Source organism: Podarcis vaucheri (assembly GCF_965113315.1).
Source record: "Podarcis vaucheri genome assembly, chromosome: 2".
Taxonomy (NCBI): Eukaryota; Metazoa; Chordata; class Lepidosauria; order Squamata; family Lacertidae; genus Podarcis; species Podarcis vaucheri.
Genome location: NC_138760.1, coordinates 87,288,428 through 87,312,226, shown reverse-complemented (window position 1 = coordinate 87,312,226; position 23,799 = coordinate 87,288,428). Strand labels below are relative to the sequence as shown.

At 49.4% G+C, this 23,799-nt stretch overlaps 1 protein-coding gene across 2 annotated transcripts; it reads left to right on the top strand.

Annotated features, from left to right (window-relative positions):
- Positions 1-5,122: 5,122 nt before the first annotated feature.
- WNT5A (Wnt family member 5A) lies at positions 5,123-23,576 on the top strand. Of its 2 annotated transcripts, none has more exons than XM_082210410.1 (5): positions 5,123-5,149; positions 11,969-12,096; positions 13,221-13,486; positions 17,862-18,154; positions 22,986-23,576. In XM_082210410.1, exons 2-5 carry the CDS (start codon positions 11,975-11,977, stop codon positions 23,442-23,444), a joined length of 1,140 nt encoding a protein of 379 aa, XP_082066536.1. In that variant the 5' UTR covers positions 5,123-5,149; positions 11,969-11,974; the 3' UTR covers positions 23,445-23,576. The 2 variants fall into 2 exon arrangements, with proteins under 2 accessions (XP_082066536.1, XP_082066535.1); XM_082210409.1 differs by lacking the exon at positions 5,123-5,149 and adding an exon at positions 6,300-6,524.
- The last annotated feature ends 223 nt before the right edge of the window (positions 23,577-23,799 follow it).

Sequence of the window (23,799 nt, the reverse complement as noted above, 5' to 3'; positions counted from 1 at the left end):
GAAACACCATCAGAGCACTCCTGACATATGGTTGTCAAGCCTCTGCTTAAAGACCTCCAAAGCAGGAGACTCCACCACACTCCTTGGCAGCAAATTCCACTGTCGAACAGCTCTTACTGTCAGGAAGTTCTTCCTAATGTTTAGGTGGAATCTTCTTTCTTGTAGTTTGGATCCATTGCTCCGTGTCCGCTTCTCTGGAGCAGCAGAAAACAACCTTTCTCCCTCCTCTATGTGACATCCTTTTATATATTTGAACATGGCTATCATATCACCCCTTAACCTCCTCTTCTCCAGGCTAAACATGCCCAGCTCCCTTAGCCGTTCCTCATAAGGCATCGTTTCCAGGCCTTTGACCATTTTGGTTGCCCTCCTCTGGACACGTTCCAGTTTGTCAGTGTCCTTCTTGAATTGTGGTGCCCAGAACTGGACACAGTACTCCAGGTGTGGTCTGACCAGAGCAGAATACAGTGGCACTATTACTTCCCTTGATCTAGATGCTATACTCCTATTGATGCAGCCCAGAATTGCATTGGCTTTTTTAGCTGCCGCGTCACACTGTTGGCTCATGTCAAGTTTGTGGTCAACCAAGACTCCTAGATCCTTTTCACATGTACTGCTCTCAAGCCAGGTGTCACCCATCTTGTATTTGTGCCTCTCATTTGTTTTGCCCAAGTGCAATACTTTACATTTCTCCCTGTTAAAATTCATCTTGTTTATTTTTGCCCAGTTCTCTAATCTGTCAAGGTCGTTTTGAAGTGTGATCCTGTCCTCTGGGGTGTTAGCCACCCCTCCCAGTTTGGTGTCATCTGCAAATTTGATCAGGATGCCCTTGAGTCCATCATCCAAGGGCATCCTGATCAAGTAGTCATATACAATAAATAAAACACTAAAACTACACAACCAAACTGAACAATAACCACATAAATCACAAGTTCTAAAATAAAGATAAAAGCCAACAACAACAGCAACACCCCCAAACAACGCCCCAGCCCCTTTTTACCTTTGTACCCCTGGCTAGTTAGTTACTTTCTGCACACACTCACACAACCCTCTCTATCCTCTATCCAGGAAAGCAAGAGGACACTTTCCAGTTAGGCAAAAGCATTCAAGGAGGGTGTGAAGCAAGGCTAGCTATGGGGCAGTGGTCTGAGGAAAGAGGGTGTGGCCTGGAAGAGTCCCAAGGGCCAAACAGAGAGGCTTGGAGGGCCTTATGAGCCTGATGTTTCTAATTCCTGCCTTCAACTTCTTCCTTGCAGCCAGGTCTTAGCTGCCCCACTTGTCACAGTCAGGTGTCAGTCACAGAAAACAATGTTTTGGGTAATGAACAGAGTGTGTGTTTCCCACTACAAGGGAACAGAGCCCTGTAAGGTAACCTGAAGTGGAGCTTACTCTTCATGCCTCCCACAATTAAGGCAATCTGGTCCACATTGAAGAGACGAGCAGCTGATCCTCTGGAGCACATTTCCCAGAATTGTCCCATTGTATATCTTATCTCCCAGGGGGCACAAATATCCTAAACATGTTTGCTTGGAAGTAAGCCCTGCTGATACGAATGGCCCCCGCAGACAGGGAAATGTGGTTTTGCAGGATTGTGCCTTTGTTCTGCATATATAGTTGCCGGAGGCTGAAAGCCAAGAGGGCCACAGGTAAGTCTCAGTAAATCAACAGTTCCATAACGTGAATCAATATTTTTAAATCTCCTTATCGAAGGTTGGGCTGGGCAAGGTGGGGTTGAGGTCGAGAAAGGGTAGTGTGCCTAAGTAAGTTTGTGGGTGGGTGAGACAAAATTTAGCCATGTTCCTATCCACACTTCCCTGAGGGTTGGACTAATTGAAATCAGCAGGGCTTGCTTCTGAGTACAGATAGGATCATGCTCTTCATCCAGGTACTTTGCAGAACATAAACATACAAGAGCCTTGCTGGATCAGGCCAAAGGCCTATCTAGCCCAACATCCTGTTCTCACAGTGGCCAACCAGATGTCTGCAGGAAGTCCACAAGCAGGGCAAAAGTGCAACAGTACTCTCCCCGCTTATGATTCTTAGTATCTGGTGTTTAGAGGCATAAAACAAATCCATGACGGCTTGTAGCCATTGATAACTGTATCCTCCATTGATTTATCACAGAGCTCAAAGTATATAGAGCCGTAGTTTGATGCACCTCAAGGGATGCAGGTGGTGCTGTGGGTTAAACCACAGAGCCTAGGGCTTGCTGATCAAGAAGGTCAGAGGTTTGAATCCCCACGACGGGGTGAGCTCCCGATGCTCGGTCCCTGCTCCTGCCCACCTAGCAGTTCAAAAGCATGGCAAAATGCAAGTAGATAAATAGGTATCGCTCCGGCGGGAAGATAAATGGCGTTTCCGTGCGCTGCTCTGGTTTGCCAGAAGCGGCTTAGTCATGCTGGCCACATGATCTGGAAGCTGTAAGCCGGCTCCCTCGGCCAATAAAGCGAGATGAGCGCCGCAACCCCAGAGTCGTCCAGGACTGGACCTAACGGTCAGGGGTCCCTTTACCTTTACCTTGACGCACCTCCTATTCCCACCAGAGTCATAACTGAGAGCAGGCTACGGTGGGGAAAAGTTGGATTGGATCACCTCCGGCAAACAGGGAGAAGGGCTCTTTGTGCGGGCTGCAGAGACGGCTACCCTTCCCACCACTGTCCATTTGGTCTCCCTTTGCCAGAGATCCTCTCCCAGGACGCGCGGGAAGGGGAGGCGAAGGCGCGCTCCAGGTCTCCTGCTCCTCTTTGCTCTTGGACGGCTGAGCCAGAGCCGGAGATGTGGGTGGGGGGAGAGAGGGAGGGGAGCGGGGGGAGAGGCAGCCGCCAGCCCGAGCGACGGCTTTGGCGGAGCCCTACAAAGGCCAAGCAGGACAAAAGCTCCAGCAAGCCTTTCATTCAGATCCTGCCTGATTTAACCGACCGTGGCTTGTCAACAACCTGCCAAATTGACAACGGAAACACACACCGCCGAAGGAGGAAACCGACCTGCCAGGGCTTAGTCATCCTTCAAGGGGGCTGGGCGGGAAGTCTCATCCCACAACTACACGTGTAATCGCTGTGTGTGTTTGTATGCGTGTTCCCCGACGGCGCCGACCGGCAACCCAATCCAAATCGAGTTTAGTAGGAAGTAAGATCGAGTAAGATCGGCTTGCAAACCATAGAGGGGGCTTAGCCTAAGGGGGCGGGGGGGGAGAGGTGTGCAGCTCAGGAACCTAAGGACTTCTGCTCAGAAATAAATCCCATTGGATTTCAATGAGACTTCTACGATCATAAAGCTTCTTGGGCTTCTGCTTAGGGTTGCAACCTAGTATGCGTGCTTAGAATTGCAGCCTTTAAAAAGTTTGTCTTCGCCATCAAGATACAATCTATCTATTATCTATCGTTGTATCTGTTTATATATCGTATCTTTCTGCGAGGTGGATGTGTGTAAGTGATTTGTGCGAGAAATAAAGTTATTCAAAACGTCGTAATTTATACAGTAATGTGTTTGGACTGTAATACTATCTTTACTGAACTTCAACCACAGATTGCATATGCTGTAATACTACTTACCTCAAGTATCGATCCTATGAATCGTTTTGCTTGGTTTGGTTTTTTTTAACTTGCAGATGCACCTGGCGAATAGCATGTATACTCAGATGGCGAGTCTAAGACTTTGTCTAGCCAAAGTCTACAGGGCCCCTATCCGGCAGAGACTTAGGCACGCTTCAGCCCACTGAAATTATCAGTGTGGTTGACGTTGCATTGGACAGCGATATAGAATTAACCACGTTGATAACAGAAGCTTTATGATTATTATGATTTCGATGGGGCATACTACTGTGTAAACGTACTTAAGATTGAGGTGAATAGATTATATGATGATCCTTATGGGCTGATCACTATTAATAGGGGCTTGAAGGACTGGAAATTGCCCCCACCATATTGAAGCAGGAAATTCTTCTGACGTGGGGGGGGGGGGAGAGCTTTTCTGCAGGCAAAGAGAATTTCTGGTGCCATTTCTTTAAATTGCCCCTTTGACGGACATGTTCAAGATCGCTTCCTGTAGGTTACTCTTCGCCCCCTCACACTTGTACGGGCTTAGATGCCTTTCATCAGAGATCAGATAAATACCATTTGCTGGCAGCAGCAACAGGAGCGGGGCAGCGCCCCCAGGTTTTGATCCTGGGTTCCCCAGGGGCCTCTGCTTCGCCACTGCAGGGAACAGGTTGCAGGAAATTGGAATAGATGGGCCTTTGGTCTGATCTGTGTTACCTGCTAGCAGCGCTCCTGTTCCGCTCATGGCAAAGCAGGGCTTTATACCAACCTTTCAAGACATGGACGTGGGTGACGTAGGGGCTCCGATCTGCACCATTCTCCTTCCAAGGCAGTCACGTGAAACTTCTTCGCCTGCCCCTCGGATTTGGTGCAGGTCGGTCAAAGTTTTGTGAGTACTGTCTACCATTAGGCCCTACCTTGTTCTTGAAGCCACCTTGGTCATTATAGCCGTTCCTTGGGGAGGAGAGCGCACTTCGCTCATGGCCAGAGGCACCACTCTCCTTTTATCATTCCTTGATTAAAGCGCGTCGAAGAAGCGATTCAGTTAAACTTGTTGCAAACTCATACAGGGAAATCCGGCAGGGAAAGACGGGACTCCACAGCGCCATCTGATGTCGCAGTGTTATATCGCATATACAACGCATATAAAACGATTTTTCTTTACCAATCTAGCTGAGGACTTGCAGAGCTTGGCTGCGCAGTTGGCCAAACTTTAGAGCTGAGCCGACCAGTTAAAACAAAACAAAAAACCCTCATAGCAAACCCTTAGACCGGCCATCCTCAGCCTGGTGCTCCGGCCAGATGTTGTTGAACTATAGTTTCCATCATCCCCACCTATTGGATCTGTTGCCGGGGGTTGGTGGCAATTGTAGAACAAAACATCTGGAGGGCTTTGGGGACAGTTGCCTTAGTCTGCAGCCACCCGCTCCTGCATACCTACTTGGAAGTAAGGCCCCTTTTATTCCAATGAGACTAACTAAATATGCAGAAGTTCGCACCTGAGCTAAAGGGGGTGGTGCCCACGCACGTCACCACGTAAAATAAATAAATAAATAAAAAGTTGTCTCCATGTTGTAGACTAGGATTAAAGGCGAGTCCTGGATCTGAAAACAGTAAGTGCTGGGTTCTTTATTTATTTACTACTAGTAGTAGCTATCTAATCCTTGGAACTCAAAGCGTTGCAAAAACAAATCTAAAACCAAACACGGAATGATCAGAAAACTCGTAACCGTGATTAAAAAAGAGATTAAAAAATAAAAACCAGAAAATTAACAAGGGCAAGGGCAAGATGGGATTGTGCCACCGAGCCGAGTTTTCTAAATCGGCGGAGTCACTGCTGCTCGTGGGAGTGGTAACTATTCCTGCGTCAGTCTAGTGAACCTGAATTCCCAACGGATTTCGAAATGGAGAGAAAGTTAACAAATGCTTTTCGGAGGGTGGGCGGGGGGGCAAAGCAGCCACTCCGGATTCACTGCTGCGGATGGCGTCCGTATCCCAATGGCGCCTTTTGCAAAAGCCTGGCGGCGGAGAAAACACGCTCGCCCGCGGCGCCGGGCACCCTCCTTCCCTCGCGCGGAGCATCTCCGCGTCCCTCCCAAGGCTGCCGCCCGAGGTGCTCCTTAGAACCTTGCTCTGGGCTGCCATAGGCCGGCGCGGGGCGCATGCGCGCCTCTCTCCGAGGGCTCCCTCTCGCCCGCTCTCTGCGCCTCCCCTCCCCTCCCGTTCTCTTCCCCCTTCGGACGCCGCCGCCGCCGCCGCAACTTTTCTTGCACTTCGGAGGAGCGGCGAGGGCAGAAGCGCGCCAGACGCCGGAGGGAAGGCGAGCGCCGGGAGCGACTCTGCGCCGCGCGGCGGAGCATGTAGCCGCGGGGAGAAGGAAGGAAGGAAGTCGGTCGAGGGGAAGAGGCACCTTCGCGCCACCGCGGGCCATGGATTGGGGCAGCCGCCGCCGCCGCCTCCCGCTTTGAAGCCCGGAGGAGCTCGCCTTGCGCCCCCCCCCCCCCCGCCTTGACTGGCTTGCAATGGAGGGACGCAGCCTGGGCACGGCTCGACAGCCCCGGGCGCCCCGTGGCAGCGGGTAGGCAGCAGGCGAGCGCGGGAGGGAGCCTGCAGGCGCGCTCCGGAGGCACCCAACCCGCTGCTGCACCACTACCTGGGCCGGTCTGAGCCCCAGAGCCGAGCGAGGAGCTGCCAGCCTGGGAGCCGGTCCCGTCCCCTCGCGACCGCGGATGGACCTTGCGAAGGAGGCGCCTCTGCTCCGTCGCTGGAGCGGCCCGGCCCGGCCCGGCGGAGATCCCTTGCCAGCCGCTGCCTTTCTCTGCCTGGGAGCGTTCGGCGACGATTTGGGCTTCGCACCGCCTCGCTTGTGGATTACTTGGCTGCTAAGCTAGGCTCGCTTTGGCGGGTCTCTCTCTTCTCCTCGCCCGTCCGCCCCGACCACCCCCCATCCATCTTCGACGCTTTCTCCCTCCCGCAACAACAATGGAGGTGAGTAACACAACTTAGGAATGGGAAAGCGGGGCGGGGGCTCGAAATCCGCTGGGCTGCGAGAAGGAGGGGAGCGGGGTCCGAAGCGATGGCTGGATTTGCTCCAAATTTGCGATCGGGGGGAAATCGTCGAAAGAGAGCGAGCGAGCGCGCGCTTGAAAATTAGCTCCTTGGAGAGGGAGGGCGCGAGAAGGAGGCTGTGGCTTCGGATTTCTTACAAATATTTGGCTTAAGGTGAAACTGACGAGAGAGAAAGAATGAGAACATAGGCTTCCCTCTCTCTCTTCACCGCGTTCATTCAGGAGCCCCTCTTTGCGCGCGCTCCCCCGCCGGTCAGAACTCTTCAGTCTCGTAACAAACCTGTTGCTGGAAAATGCTGCGATTCTGCCCCATCCTTCCCATAATGTCCCCCCCTCCCCTTGTATTGTTGATTTCCTTGGAAAGCCCTTATCTGTTCTTTTAAGAACTTATTCCCAGCGCCTAAAGCTTCTCAGTCTACCCCACCCCCGGGCCACCCGCCACCTCCAAGGCGGATCAAGGTTTATAGGACATCTCTTGCAGCTTTCTTCCGTGCGGACGTCTGTTGAAGAACCCGGGCATGGCAGACATTGAGGCCTGTACCTTTAAGAGAACTTGGCTCGTGGCCAGGGAAAAACCTGGCCGCTTTTCTCCTCCTCCTCCTCCACCTCAGTCCCTCAAATTTTGCTCTCTGTTTCTGCATATTGTCACTTTTGCATCTGTAAAGCGTTCCGCTTGTGTTGGAAGGGGAGGACGGAAGGGGCTTTGCTTTGTCCCCCCTCCTTGCTCCCCCCTCCTAGCCTCGCTGTCCCTTTGATGCTCCACATTGAGGAGGTTGTGTGTGTTTGTTTTTAATTGTCAATTGTATGCTAAATTAGTTACAGTCGCGAGGTCACCGGGAGTTCAGATTCACCCAGAAACTAATCTTTTTGAGGGATGGCGGGGCGAGGGGCGGAGGAGAGAGATCCAGGGAGATCTTGAACGAAAGTCCCGGGATATCATTTAATATGGAAGAACAGGGGTGCGAGGAGAAAAGGCAACCTTTTCCCTCCCCTCTTCCACCTCCCGGAGTTTTAGTATATGAGTAGCTTTCCTTGTTTAAAAACTGCAGCCCATAAAACCTTGGAATGCTTCGCCCGCTTTTCTTAGACAGCCCCCCTTCTTTTCCAAAGCCCCCTCCCCTCCAGGGCAAGGTGGTGGGCTCGCTCTTGGCCCTGCAAAGCCGTCCAGCCGGCCCGCCTCGGCAATTGTTCCTGCGTTTTACAACCCACCCGAGCCCAGGGGGCTCGCAGTCTGCATGCCTACTTACCCAAGGTAGAGCGAGCATTAAAACAGCGGCCATAAAACCAGATGCCCTAACAGGCTTTCCAGACCTCCTGTGCTCTTTTTTTTCTTTTTTAATTGGGGGGGGGGAGAGAGAGAGAGAGACAAGCAAGTTCGGATCGCAGGCGGGCGAGCCCTTCTGGCTGCTCTTGGGGAGGGATGATCTGCACCCCCCCCGAAAAACAAAACGTTTTAAAATAGCTAATTTCCCCCACAAAAAGCAATGGTCTGCTCTGTCCGGGGGCTGCCTTCGAACGCGAAGTTTAAATGGCCCGGTCCTAATGGACTCTTCGGCGGCTTGTTTCCAGTGTGCGCCGGACATTTCAAAAAACGGTTCGGGGAGACTTGGTGGCGCTGCACACCACCGGGCCTTTCTTTTTGGCGCCCTCCGAAGGGGGTCTCCGCCTCCGAGCTCTTTCTCCGTTCTGGATCAGGCTGAACGAAATAACCCCAAGAAATGGTGAAGTATTACTTCTAACAAAAAGAGAGGGCGAAACGCGGAGAGAGGCACCATCCCTCTTTCCCTGGCCCCCTAGTGTAGCGTCCCGGGGCTTCGTTTGACGGCTGAGGCTGCCCTCTATTGGGGGCGGCGGAGAACGGCTTCCGCGTCAAACTAGGCTCTCTCGCCTTTAAAACAAAGTCGGCACCGCCATAAACCAGGTTTTAAATACTGTATTAGATCTATAGCTGGATTTGTGCGCAGAAGATCGCTCAGATGCAGCTATACTTGCCGAGCCTAATATTTCGACTCGGCGCGCGCAGAGTTTGAATGGAAACTCCTCCCGAAGAATCTCCTTGCGGCCCCGGATTCCCAAGTCAAGGCCTGCGGGTGTCACGATCACAGCCGAAGCTGGGTTTGTGTGGCAGAGATGGGTTTTCTCATTCGGATATACTGTGTATCTTTTCTTTAAGTCCCCATCTGTGGATGACTTTTGGAGAGTCTGTCCTGCTATCCCGCGCGTCCACACCCCCTTGGCAATCCCCCTAGGACTGCGCGTCCTTGGACACACCCCCCCGCCTTGACTCCGCCAGCATCTTTGCATGAGGCGTTCCCTTGCGACGGACAGGCTTGCATCTCCGGCGGCGCGCTGCCCTCGTCGGGAAGAGAGTGGTAGAGCTCCGAGGCTGGGACCGCGAAGTTGCCGCCTTGTTCGCACAGCGCTTTGAGAGACGCGCAAGGCGCCCGACGGGCGGTGCCGACGTAGTCCATCGCTCATTCAACAGTCCCATAAGACAGGCGGAAAAACCGAGGGGATCGGGCCACACAGGGAGCCAGTGGCAAAAAGGCGGGGCGGGGGGCGTTGAACCTCTTATGTGCACATCGGCCGAAACACACACATTGGCTTCTCTCTATAGCTGGGGATTTATTCCCTTCTGTTATTTGCACACGCACATGAGCTTTGCATCCCCCCGACGGCTGCGGGGGCTTTCTGTTCCTCTCCAGCCTCGCCTTCTCTGCTCCCTCCCCGTCCCCAATTGCTGGAGCGTGGCCGGCTTTATGGGGCATGAACTCTCCACATTCCTTCAAGGCGCTTCAGACTGCCGGGGAAATAAATCGGGCGCCGTCAGCGGCCCGTCACTAGACGCGCACCCCCCTCCGGCCTGTTCCCCCAAATTCCTGCAGCCTTGTGTCATGCTCTGCTCGGGGAGGAAGGCCGCTCCGCGGGGCTACGTTGGCCCTTGGCTTTCTCCCGAGGTACGGTAGGAGCTCCTTGGTTGATAAGGTGATTTATATATCTGTAGTAAGGGGAATCGGGCTGTGGGTGGACGAGGTCCTCTGGACGCAGCAAAGTTCGGGCCTGCCGCCTGCCTCGGCGCGAGACGGCAAGCGCGGGCACCCCGCGATAGGCCGGGCAGGGCCAAGGTTCCTCGCTCGGGCCCTTCCGGCGCCAGAGCCGCCTTCCTCGTGGCGCGATCGCCTGGCTCTAAGGCGCAAGGGACCCCACCAGTGTCAACGCACCGGCCTTGGAGCCTGGGGGAGCCGCTCCGCCACCGGTGAGCCTCCGAAAAGCCCCCTCGTTTCCGCGATCCGGTGTACTCTACAAGGCCCTTCTTGGAACCCAGCCCACTGAAGCGAGAGGCGCCCACAGCTCTCCGCACCGATATCCGTCGAGCCCGCGAAGCGCTCTGACCATTGTTAAGCCCCCTGGAATAACGGCGTCCGACGTACTAAGGCAAGACCGGCGTTAGAGGGGAACGGCGACGCGGTCTGGACGGGTTTGTCAATCGGATTAGGTGGAATGCGCCTACTTGAAAGGCCAAACTAGCGCGTGAGTCTGGAGTGGAGACCAAGTAGCTTCTCTTTGCTTGCATTATTAGGGCGTCATCTATCCCTTATCGGATTCTTGTAATCGGGCCAATAAAAATCCAGCCATGGGAGCCTTATGCGCGCGTTATTTACTTGGGAGTAAACTCCACCGAAGCCGCCGGGGCTTCCATTTCTCTGTTGTTATAAGCTTGGACGGCTACTGCTTTTCTGGATCGAGCTGCCGCTCGCTCTACGTTTCTGTTTACACCGACTTGAATGGCGCACTTCACGCGGATAGAGTCCTTTATATCTTGCGTGCAAAAGTCCCGGTTGCTGTCCAAAGTGGCGCTTGGAGCGCTGAGGGCCACAGATCTACACCCCACCCGCCGCATTTTTTGCTCTTGTGACACTCACTCTCGAGTAGCCCCGTTCAGTTCACACACCCACAAACTAGGATCGGTTGGCTCCAGAGGACGATTTCCAGGTGCGACATTCCAGACTCTGAAATGCCTCACGTAACATTAAACGGGCGGGGCGGGCGGGACAGGTTACCAGAGTGCGGCCGCCAGATTCGGGCTGCAAATTCTTCTCCGTAGTCCTATTTAAAGCAAGAACAAGGGGTTGCTCCCAGTTCATCAAAGGGAGCAGTGAATCTTCTTCCCCTGTGAAAAAGAGCTGGTTTCCTTTGACTCCATTTGCCCGGATAATTGGAAAGGGAACAAGCAGCCCCCTATCGCCATTTGGCAGTACATGGAAGGCTTTCCTATACCCTTTCGCCTTCGTTCCCCCACTGCAACCAGAAATCGGCTGCGCGGAGGAGGGGGTGGGAAGAGAGGAGTCGAACTGGGGGGGGGGGCTGGCTAACTCGAACCAGGTCCCTGCCCGAGGCTGGAGGAGCTTCCGAGATTCCCGTCTCGCCCGCCGTGCGCTTCCAACTGGATGGTCCCAGGGGCCCAGGTCACTGTCCTCTTATTGCCCCCTCGCCCAGAAGAGAGAGCTCTGCGCTCATCGGCTGCTTCAAACTGCGGCGCGCTTCGGCGGGCGCGTTTCTCCGCCGCGCGCCTTTGCGCCTTGTTGCCCCTCCCTCCAGACGGCTCTGTCTTAACTTATCCAGATAGCACAGTGAGGAGCGGGATGTGGGGGTGGGGTGGGGGTGGCACTGTCCGTCTCTGCGGGGTTTTGGTTTGTGTCAGAGCCCTGGGTCTTGCTGTCTGTGATGGGGGGGAGGAGGCGGGACGGGATGAGACGGGGGATTTTATGCACGGACGTTGGGGAGGAGCGATGGCCGGCGGCGAAAAACGTGCTTTGCAAACACCTTCCTGAGCAAGATCCGTTTTGACGATTCTCGTCTGGAAGCGGCTCCTATAATTAAAAAGGAGGAGGCGCGCGTCGTTCTAATCCGAAGCCGAGCGCCACGGCTGGGACGTGGGTGCTGTTGTCCGCCCTCCCCGTCGACTGACCGCCGCTCTCCACTTGTTGCGCGCCCCGCGTCTGAGCAGCAAAGCGCGGAAGGGGCTGGCAACGGCCTTCTTTTTCTTTCCGGAGACGGATGGTGTGTATGTATGTATGTATTTGTGTGTGTCCATAAAACTGTGGGCTGGGCGCCGCTGCTACTCAGCTTTTTCCTCCTCGTTATCGAGACTGCTTTGGGATTCACTCAAAAGCCGAGCCTTCGCGGCGAGGCGGGTGAATGAACTTGGAGCAGACACTGGCTTGGCCACCGCACAAGTCCCTGGCTGGGGCGCAGAAGGACCGCCGCCTCTCCCAGACCCCGGGGGGCTGCGCTTTGTTCCGTTGTGAGATGGTCCGGTCCAGGCCATAAAAGCTTCTCGCTCTCTCCTTCCCTCCCCTGCAGAAGTCCATGGGAACCTTAGTCCAAGGTGGAGCTCTGTGGACAGAGGCAATGACTTCTAAGTACCTCTTTCTGAGTCTGGCCATCTTCTCTTCACTTATCCAAGTTGTGATAGAAGCCAGCTCTTGGTGGTAAGCTTTTTAATATTTTCATCATCTGTACAAATTAATTAATCCCCCTCCCTTTAAAAAACAACAACCATCCAATAAGGTGGAGGAGGCCTACTTTGCTCCTGGGAAAATAAAAACTATGAACACCCTGAATCCATTTTTCCTATTATTTTAGGAGGGATGGAGGGGAAAGGATAGGCAGTCTGCATTTATGTAGTCATTCAAATCCTGGTTTGGAATAAGTAGAAGCTAAATTAAATGTAAAATTGTAACTGGGAATGTCCTCCTGGCTTTCTAGACACATCTGTGCAAAAGTGAGCCACATACTTTTGAGTCCTGTGTGTTTAGGGTCTTGCTGGTTTCAGCTCAAAATAATTGTGCAAATGAGGCTGTGAAACCCTAGGCACACTTACTGGGGAGTAAGCTCCATTTTTCTGAATAGAATTTGCTTCTGAGCTGAGATTAAATTTATCCCTTTGAAAACAGGCACACATGTTGAGGTCTTTAAGACATTGGGTGAATAAGGCGTTTGGTGACAGGATTCACTTGTGTGCCAATTCTTGATTGTGAATTTTTAAATGATGGCATGGGGGGGCCCCCTCGAAATCCCATTTAATTTATCTGGCCTGCATTACATCCTTTATGGATCATGAGACCGAACTTTTGGATGGTAACAATTCTCTTGCTACAGAAGATTCTCTAGTGTCTGATAGTTATTTTTCTTTTTTAAAAAGATTGACATGGCATGTTAGAGAATTGAGCGTGTTCTGGGAGCATCTTGGATTTTGTTTCCAGGTTTGAAAAAAGAAAAAAAAAATCCATAGGGATGGATAGTGTGAAATATGAAGCCTAGGAGGGGAGACAGCCTAAGAGGGGGGCAACCATCATATTTAGATAGCTGCATAATTCAGTGTCTGTCTCAATAAATTCATGCATGTGGCTTACTTTAGCTTTCCAACGATTGAATGAAGCTGAAGACACACACACCCGGCACCTTTCCCACATTTTGGCCGCCGTCCCCAGCAGACCAAATGGAACAAGCAAATTTGTTTCAGGGCTGGGTTCCATGTCTGCGGAATCCACACAGCATGTGCATTCAGCTGTTGTTCTTGAGCTTATTGCTGCAACCCTTTGTCTTTTCACAGGTCTCTGGGTATGAACCACATGAACCCCATGAACCCCGTTCAGATGCCGGAGGTGTACATCATTGGAGCCCAGCCCCTTTGCAGCCAACTGGCCGGGCTCTCCCAAGGACAAAAGAAACTCTGCCACTTGTACCAGGACCACATGCAGTACATCGGAGAGGGTGCCAAGACGGGGATCAAGGAATGCCAGTATCAGTTCCGCCACAGAAGATGGAATTGTAGCACTGTGGATAACAACTCTGTTTTTGGCAGAGTCATGCAGATAGGTAGGAAGGGCCTGGGAGTTGTGTGTGCTGGATTTACATCATGGTGTGTGTGCTAGGAAAACCTGCCAGGTTCTTTATGCGCCATTGAAACCTGTCAAGAAGGAGAAAGCTAAATGGCCTTTAGCCCAGAGATCCTTCCTGTGAAGCTAGAAGCACATGGGGACCACTGGTGGTAGGGAACAGGAAGAGTAGCATTGCCATTCTAACCTTGTCCTGATACAGATTAAAATTAAGCCAGATCTAAATTTAAAGGAGGAAGCATGAAAACAAGTCGTTTTCAGCCAGAACAGGGTCATTTCTATGTCTGGGATTCCAAAGCTGTGTGACAATTGAATTTGACTCCAGATTAACCACACGCCAGCTTTTTGTCATGCCATAATTTTTATGTTGAGTCCATTTCCCCTTCACAGCCCAATTCTCTGTGTGTTTGGAAGCAAGCCCCCAAAGTGCTCAATGGGGCTTACTCCCTAGTTAAGTGTGATTTAAGACTGCAGCCTTCTCAGCCCCCCCCTAGCAAAATATTTTTTGTTTCAAGGGGATTTCAATTTAGAAATTAAATACGTTGGCACTCGCAGTCAACGTGCTTTCATTGAGGCTAAGAACATAGGTAGGTGTTGCATGCGTTTAACCATAATTATTATGGTTAATTAAAAATGCTGTCTTGGAGCAATCTCCCAATCCCTGTATGCTGAGAGTGTAGCTTCTGTTAGTTGCTTTTGACAGGGCCCTTCTGCTGTAGAGCTCACATCAGCATAAATACTGCCCCTGCTTAAATTACAAGGGTTAAAAGGCAGCATCACTCTAATGACTGATGGGTTGCTCCCCCTCCCCAACTAGAATAATGGCATTTGTAGTATACATTCAAATCTATACATCTCTCTCCATGTCCCCTCCCCAGCCTCAAACGCACAACTTGTGTATACCAGCATCTCAGAATGCAGAGATCTAAATCTAATTTTAAATCCCGCTTTTTGAAATAGGATAGGGAAGGATTGGAATGACTTTAAAATTAGATTAAAGGTAACTTCATTTATGCATTGAGTAGGCTTCTGCATTGCTTACAGGGATGCTGTTAAGTCACATTTACCCTAGAAGTTAATTTTATGTAAAAATAAGCTTTACAAAATCTCAGATTAAACATTTTCCATGCCCCCCCTCCAAAAAAAAAGGAACTAAGTGGAAACACTTGTTTATTGAAGACTTAAGTTTTCTCCTGCAGCTTTGCATTACAGATGCTGTAGAACTGAGAGGTTTCGAATAACTGGTCAGATTATCACTGCCCCATACCGAAAAACAAATAAAAACAGTACAGCAAAAGTCTGAAAGTACTGAAACCTTAAGCGTTTGTATACCTGGTCAGGTATGTTCCAGCCTTGAAGACTCATGTTTAAGTTGCCATGGTCTCTTTTTGCAGACTTTGTATCTACAAGTCCTGGAATGGGTCCCCATTGCTTCCAGGTCTCTGTTTCTTCTCCACAAGACATCTGCATGTATTTATTTTTATTTAGTAGGGTAATTGGCCACTTAGATTAACTGAAAATAGAAGTGAGTGTAATGTGTGCATTGAGCTGTTAAAGATCCTGAAAAGTGTATTCATTGAGAACAAGTATGTGCTCTCATTGCATAGTTGGGTCTAGTTTCCTCGAATAAACTATTGGATTGGTTGCTGTTTCTCTTGAATGGGGGACAAGATCTTAGCTTCACTGCCCTGCTTCTTGCATAGACATGGCTCAGACTTACAGGGCTATAAATCCACTTACAGTGTGCAGTTAGGACAAAAGATTGTGCCAGTTTGGGCTCTCTGCCTGGATCTGTATGTTTCTCTATGATGTCTTTGCTGATTGACCTGAAAGAATTATGAGCTGATAGTGGTTTGATGTAGCACACTAAAAATCCTGGAAGTTTATATAACATTTCAGACTGCTGTTGGACCAAATTTAAGTCAATAGCAAAACTCTAGCTAAGTTCAATATATCCTGCAATATGTTCAGATTGCAAATGAGCCATCACTATGGTACCAAAACGTTGACTTGCTCTCTGTGTAACTGCTCCCAAGGGTTGATCATCTAAACCTGATTTGCAAAAGCCTTGGCATTCACTTCAGTGTGATGCGAATCAGATCACCACAATATTGCTGGCTCAAATAAAACGTGCTGTTTCCTTGTTTCTGAAAGAGCCTGGGAAATTGGTTGCATAATATTGGGGAAATGTCTCTGTGTGGTGGTGTTGTTGTTGTTTTTCTCTCTGGAAGGAGAAACTGCAGCAAATTCAATTAATAACTTTTTAAAAAATGTCTATGACTAGACATTTTACTGCACTGGCAATAATAGTGGAATCGCAGCTTCAAGTTGAGAATGCTGTTCAAAGGAAATATAGCTTTTTGCCTTATATGTTTGTATAAGTTCTTGCAGCTTGATGCAAAAAAACCAAAACCAAAACCCCAAGGCAGTGTCCTCCCGTGCTCAGTTGGGCAGCTTAAATCCCATTGACGGCAATAGCATTTCAACCATCAAACTGAGCCGGATTACAGCCTAAATTCCCTTTCGAGATGTGTAAGCGAATCACTTGTTTTCTCTGCAGCCCCTTTCTGTCAAAATAGTATAAAAGTAGGGAGGGCTTTTTTCCTTTACTTTTTTTTTCTTTTTTTTCTTTTTTGAAATAGACATCAGCAATTTACATGGGAGAATGCAAGAAAGCTCTAGATAATAATAATAAAGGAATCGTGTTCGTGCCTAGCAGAGAGCGAGGAGCTTCTAAACAAACCAGCCCTCTGCTGGCAACAAGACTTCGAATACTGTCAAAGTTGATGAGACTTGCTTTAAACAGGCTCCTACCGTCTGAAGCTGAAGCCTACAGAAAACAGTTTCATGGCACAGGGCTGCTTGCTCAAACTGCTCCCCCCTCCCCTGCAAATTTCTTCCATCTGTTTTCTTTCTGTCTTCGGCGTATTTCGATCTCTACCTTTTTGCCCCTGTCCAGACTTGAAAGGGTTCTTTTAAAAACATGCTTGTGGAGAAGAACCTAGACGTGGCATATCCCCCAAAATGATAGTGAGATGAGAGCTGTCTCTGTGGAAGGGGACCAATTAGGCAAAGCTCCTATGAGCTTTGCTGTGAATGACACTAGAATAAATACTACAGGGTGCTTTCAGTGTTCTGCTGTGTCTGTTAAAATCGAGTCCAGCTGATAAAATGCGACCAAGAATTGGTAGGCTTATGTAGTAGTACAAAGTTCTCCAAAAGCAGGAAGGTCCCCTCAAACAGAAAAATGCCTCAGTTACAATGGTTGGATGCTTTGGTGTGTGCCTTCATCAGTCTGTTCCGTTTGTTTAAAAAGTTTGATTTTCCAGTGATTCCTAACTTCCTCAAATAGAAAAAATATATCTCTCTGCAAAAGTGCCTAAATAGCTAAAGGCTCCACTGAAGAATGGGCTCTTTGAAATTTGGGTCCCATTCTTTGAGCTAGTGAAGTTCTTGAAATTGTTTTTGTGTAAAACAACAACAAACCCCCAAACCTCTGGTTTCTTAGAAACATTAGCAGCACACAAGGCAGAGCTTTAACACAGCTTTAACCTTTTTGGAGCTGTTACTGTGAGGACAGTGTGTGTTGCAAAGTATCTGCTGGGCATTAAATAACAGGGAGGGGGTAGCAATTTACCTTTTGTAGAGACCCTTAGCTACTCTTTTGAAAGACTACAGAGAGCATGGTCTGGCTAAAATTGGGAGGAACTGAAAGATGTGGCTTGTGGGCTTCATCAAGCTCCTACGAAGTGAGATATTTATAAATAAATTCTTTTCGGGGGAAAATTGGATTCAGGTAATATACCAACTAATGAATTTCCCCTCAGGATAAACTAGTAATTAGCCGATTTGAGTGGAGCTTTACATCACAGAAAACGCTCTCTCTTATGCTGCAATCCTGTGCACATTTACTAGGGATAAAGTCCCGTTTAACCAAATGGGACAAGCTCTGAACTTCAAGCCTTTAAACTTTGGGAATGAAGAAGAAACATCCTAAGAAGGCTTCTGACATTTTTTCTTTTACTTTACCAGAGCTGATGGCCAGACCTCATTCTTCTCCAATATGTTTCCTTCTTTGTAGATAAATGAATAGATAATTCAAGATGCCTGAATTTCTTTCTAACCAGCATAGCAGACTCTAGGATTTTTATGCCACTATCCTGATATCTAATACCATCAGGCACAGTGGGAACACTTCATTCATGTACTGTTGTTTCCCTTTTCAAATGAACATCTGTCACGTCGGGAGTGGGGGAAGCTCAGAACTGAATGGCAGTTGATCTTCACCTGTATTAAATAAAATAAATGTATGTGATCCTGGTGTGTAACTCCGAGCCTCCTCTTCTTCCTTGCAGGCAGCCGGGAGACAGCCTTCACGTACGCAGTCAGTGCTGCCGGTGTGGTCAATGCCATGAGCCGGGCCTGCCGGGAGGGGGAGCTCTCTTCCTGTGGCTGCAGCCGGGCTGCCAGGCCGAAAGATTTACCTCGGGACTGGCTGTGGGGTGGCTGTGGGGACAACATTGACTATGGCTACCGCTTTGCCAAAGAGTTTGTGGATGCCCGTGAGCGAGAGAGGATCTACCAGAGAGGAACTTACGAAAGCGCCAGGATCTTGATGAATCTGCATAACAACGAAGCAGGGAGGAGAGTAAGTCTCACACACACACCCTCAAACCGCCACCCCTCCCCCAAAAATAATGTTTGCTCTTGCCTTTTCTCACCGTGATGCCAAACCGTTTGCTCGTTTCAAATCTGTAGCAATACCTGTTCCCAAACCTCTGTGTGTGGTGGTTTTTTTTTTGGTGAAAAGCAATTTTCTTTTGAGTGAGTTTGAATGATGGGTGATCTCTGGAATATGTCTTGTTTAAATAAGAGAGATCCATTATTTCCCTTTAGATCAGGAGGGGGAAAGGTTCCATTTAAATGGAACGAGTGAGAGTGGGAGAAGGAAGCCTATCAGTAACTACTAGCTAGAATGGCTGTGCTCTGCTGCCACAGTTGTGCTCGAATCCTGCTTGCTGATTTCCCCACAGGCTTCTGGTTGGCCACTGTGTGAACAGGATGCCGGACTAGATGGGCCCCTGGCCTGATCCAGCAGGGCTCTTCTCATATTCTTATGTATAAGCTCAGTGGCAATGACAAGGGCCATGGGTCCTTCCTTCAAATGGGCAAAATACCCTTCCCACCTCCCTTCCAAGTTGTTCTAATAAAATAGTGCAAGTCACAGTGAATTTTATGCAGAATAGAATTTTATTAGTTTATATTTCCAACCAATCCAGTTTTCTTTGGAGCGGGTGACCGAAGCGCCGTATTTTGCCGGAGTGAAATATTCTTGCAAGGGGGCTATTTTCACTCTTCCTTGTGAGGTTGTGAAAAAAAACACACCCACCCAACAACCAGCTTCTCTGTATTATTAGAAAACATGCTCTTCTGCGGTGGAAGTCAGTTTTTATGGCTTTTTTAATCTTTAAAATCTTTTAAACGAATGAGTGTAAACTTCATTTTTATTGCCCTGGAGTGGAAGGAGCCAAAGTCATTATTTTCCTAGAAGTGACGGTGCCAGGACTCGTCGGCTGGAGACTTTACACTTGTGTTTCAAGGTGAATTAGGATGAAGGATAATTGAAAATTAATAGCATTTAAATGTGAGAAGAAGGCATCTGAAAGCAATGGAAAGGCCAATTTGCTGCTAGGCAGGAGAAAAATGGCTTTTCACAGTTGCCCCTGTCGGCTTCGTGTGGTTCCCTGCTACCACCCCCTTTGAGCTGCCTCCATGCGATGGCATTTGGCAGAGGTTGAATTCTCCCTCCTCCATCTCCCGCCCCCCAAAAAAACTTTCTTTTAATGCTGGGTGGAAGTGGCATTCGGCATCCACCTAATGTGTCAGACCCCAGGATTTTTGGGGCTGTGTCAACACTGACTCATGTCTATTTATACAGGGTAAATTATCGAGGTCTCCTTGCCAAGGCTTTACAAAGAGGATATTGCGGTGTAGGCCTGTCCCCCACCCAGAGGTGTTTTGGGGTTTTCTCTCTTGGACGGAGCGGCTCAGCTGCATGCGGAGAGATTGGTGTAGGAGTGAGCTGCCGAATCAGGAGTGGAAAATCTGCAGTGCGGGTGGTGTGCAGGGAGAGAGAAAATCTGATGCAAGACTGGTCAGGTGGCATTGATTTTAGTTCTGCCTTCTTGTGTGTGGCTGAGGATTGGCAGCAGGCCATCTGTTTTGTGTACAGAAGATCTTGGGTTCAATCCTTGGCATCTCCCGGTTGGGCTGGGAATGCCTCTGTCTGAAATGGCCAGCCAGTATGGACCTTGGATGGGGGACCTGTAGCCCTCTAGACATTGTTGGACTCGCAGCCAGCAGAGCCCAATGGCGAAGGATGATAGGAGCTGTAGTCCAGTAACATAGACAATACTATGCTAGAAGGAGCCAAGAACTGACTTGGTAGGCAGTTTCCTATGTTCAAGGGAAGAAGACCATAGCTTAGTGACTTAAACCTGGCCCAACTGTTTCCCTCTTGGAATCTCCCTTCTCTAGCTGATCTCAGCCTGATACAGCTCTTTAGCCAGGGAAACGGCCACCAGTGAATGCACGGTATCTCCCATGCTTCGGCCTAATCCCACATGCTAGGTGGCCATATTGGGTGCTTTTCGCTATCCATTTGAACAATGTTTGAAATGGACTTCTGATTATGGTTTGAAGCAGTGCCTACTCCCATCTGACATGACATGGTTCTTGCGTTTTTAAGATATGCTGGGGTGTTTGCAAGTGCATGGTTGCTAACTGGATGGCTGCTTCAATAATGGCAGTAGGATGTGTTTGTGGGAGTCACTCGGCATTTGCCCTTTGAACATGACAGCCAGCAGTTCACCTCGATAGTTTTGAGGCAAACTAACAATTTGCAATACACACAGTTTGCTTGGTTTTCAATTTGGAACAAGCCATGGTTATTCTTATAAGTGAATATGCGTTTGAAAGAATTGGCTAGATGAGGTTAACAGGGAATGTGCGAACACCCATCGTGTTCTAGTGGCCAAACCATTTCCCCTACTTTCTTTTCAGTAATTGTAGATTTCAGTGGTTCTTGGAGTGGTCCATAACAATGGTGGTGCTGCTGCTGCTGCTGCTGCTGCTGCTGATAATGATGATTTTATAATGACAACAGTTAAAATAATGTCAGTTAAGACAACAGTGCTTTCAAAGTTACAGTGAGTAATTACAGAAACAAGGAAAACAGTAGCTTAAACAATAGAATGCTGTCAAAGCTCCATAGTTTGGTGAAACAGAAAAGGCACAGTGAATAAATATGCTTTGATTCTTCTTCTAAAGGAAGGGGAAGCAGTGTGCCAACTTGACCTCAAGGGGAAAAGAATTTGACAGCTATGGGGCCACCACTGAAAAGGCAAAACTATTTGAACTAGACCTGTGTAGTATGCCGTAATAAATGATCTGATTTTTTTAAATAAAAAAAAATCTTTATACTGGCAGAAATGAGAGCAAGACCTTTCTAGCAAGAGAAGAATGCTCTGGCGCTGCCTGGGTACAGGAGCTCTTATGTGTTCATGTGGTTTTCCTGCCCATTTGTTTTAGTGTGGGGAGCAGATTTGCATATGGACCAGGCAAGAATCCCCAATGCACACTGGAGAGAATATGAGATTTCGGCTCAGGGCATTATTCTTATTGCTCTGGCATTTGCAAATTTTCTTTAGCCAGGAAGGCCTAGGAGTCCAAAGGTCTATTCTCAGATTTGTTTGAGAGTTACAGATCGCAGCATTTTTGAATGGCCAGAAGCTCACTCCTATTCCAGCCAGCAGTGCCTGCGCATGGCTTCCTTGCGCAGTTGTCAGGGCCTGTTGCTACTGCTGCCTACCCTGGGTTGCCTTAACTGTTTCCCTTCCTGGTCCTGCATTCCAGGAAGTACCAGGTGGCTGGATCTAGGCATCCTTTTGATTTTCTGTGGTGTCTCTGATCTAGTGTAGCTCTGGAGCAGTGGTGAAGGAACCCTTCTCTTCAGTCCTAGGACCACATTCCCTTCTAGGCCACCCTCTGGGGGCCATATGCTAGGAGTGGGTGGGGCCAGAGGCAAAAGGGGGTGGAGCAAGGAATGTAAATTTTATCTTTGTGCAGGCTAGATCCTACACACGCCCACCTTCCACTGTCTATCCTCTTCATCGTCATCAGAGTTCAAGGACACATTCCAGCCAGGCAGAAACACTGCCAAGGGGGCTTGACTTGGACAGAGGGCTGTAGCCTGAGGAAAGTCCCAAGAACAAAAGAGAAATGTTGTGCGTGTGTGCGTGTCATTTGGCCCCAGGCCTGAGGTTCCCTACCCCCTGCTCTGGGGCATTGTGAGAATTTAAAAGGGTGTCTAGATCCAGCCATGCAGTGCTTCACACAGGGCCCAGCGGCAGAAGAGAGCTCCCAGTGCCTTGCCATACTTGGTGCCAACCTTGCCAGGCAGTATAGATGCTTTAGGCACCACATGGAAATACACTAATAGCATTATTAGGGGACCAGTGCCATGTGACGAGCTGCTCACATGCATATCAGAGGTGATGTGAGGAGTTGTCCAAGAGACCCCTGATCCATGTAATCCAATGCTATTTGACTCCTGTAACCTTTTAATCTCCCGCCAGCATAGCGCGTGGCCTGCCACTGAGCTATTGTCCCCTCTCATCTCAGTGCCTGTCCAAGGGGCCAAGACAAAAACATCTGTAGAGATGTGGAGAAAATGACCCAATTCATGTGGTGAGCCACGGTATGCCAAACAGCTTTCCATGGAGTAATTTCAGCCTCCGTGTGGTGGCCAGACCATTCCCCGGGAGCATTAGGAAGACTGCAATATAATCAAGAGTCTTATATGACAACTTGGTGCTTAATTTTTTTTGTCGTTGGCATTTTATTGTCCACTTTTCATTATTGTCCCTATGGTTGGTGAAAGGCTTTTGGTAAATGACATGCTGCAAGTTGCACAGAGGGATGCGAGCCAGACTTGTTCCTGTCTGTTATGCACGTATGTGTGCTATGTATATATAAATATAATCTCCCCTTGGGTTATTTTTATTAGAAAGGTGAATAATAAGCCTATTAAACAAAGGAGGAGGCAGACAAACAAATTGACAGGGAAACGTGCCAGAAGTTCCTCTTTGTGAGCTGGACGCCCCCCACTTGCTATGCTGTGCCAGTTGACAGTTAAGAACAGGTGGGGCTTTTTGTGAAGGGAATGAATGAAAGCAAAGCCGTTTTTAATCATCCTTCACAATAAGGGCGGTGTGGTATGTGTTTTTTTGAAGGATCCCAACAGGGCAGTTCAGAGGTGTGTCCTGGAAGAGTGACAGCGCTGAGCCAAGGCATGCAGTGCTGTCAAGGGGGAATGGATTCCCCGTTGCAAAGGCCATGCCTCCTGCGCGTTTGTGGCGGAGGTATATTTTGCCCCAGACTTGCACTGACCTTCTTCCTTCTTTCCAACTCCCACCCAGACGGTGTACAGCTTGGCGGACGTGGCCTGCAAGTGCCACGGGGTGTCCGGATCGTGCAGCTTGAAGACCTGCTGGCTGCAGCTGGCTGACTTCCGCAAGGTTGGCGACGCCTTGAAGGAGAAATACGACAGCGCGGCAGCCATGAAGCTCAACCCCCGGGGCAAGCTGGTGCAAGTGAACAGCCGCTTTAACGCGCCCACCATCCATGACCTGGTGTACATAGACCCCAGCCCCGATTACTGTGTGCGCAACGAGAGCACCGGCTCCTTGGGCACCCAGGGGCGCCTCTGCAACAAGACTTCGGAAGGCATGGACGGCTGCGAACTCATGTGCTGCGGCCGGGGCTACGACCAGTTCAAGACGGTGCAGACGGAGCGCTGCCACTGCAAGTTCCACTGGTGCTGCTACGTGAAATGCAAGAAGTGTACAGAGATTGTGGACCAGTTTGTCTGCAAATAGATGAGGACGGGTGGGAAGAGCTTTTTTCCGGTCTACCAGCAGAGGGCAGTAGGGAGGGGGAGAGGTTGCCCCAAGAAGGTCTCCACTCTTATTTATAGAGTCCAGCAGGTGCTTTCCTTGTTTGGAGATTTTTTTAAAAAAATCTTCTTCAGCAAGAAGTGATGGGAAAACTTGCTGCATCCAGCTCTCACTGTGCATAGTTTTTTAAATATTTTGTTTTTGTTTTGCAATAACGGGTGGGAGAACCTGAGAGAATATTTATTTTACAGGATTTGGAATTAAGAAAAGAAAAGATAGAGTAGTTCAAAGGGAAATCCAACCCATCCCCATATAGCCTCGTGGGACATAGTACAAG

What these genes read in the sequence shown, in the direction of transcription:
- WNT5A (XM_082210409.1), top strand. An exon ending in ATAGAAGCCAGCTCTTGGTG is followed by an intron (nt 12,097 to 13,220) that starts GTAAGCTTTTTA and finishes GTCTTTTCACAG; the next exon opens with GTCTCTGGGTATGAACCACA. An exon ending in ACAACGAAGCAGGGAGGAGA is followed by an intron (nt 18,155 to 22,985) that starts GTAAGTCTCACA and finishes ACTCCCACCCAG; the next exon opens with ACGGTGTACAGCTTGGCGGA.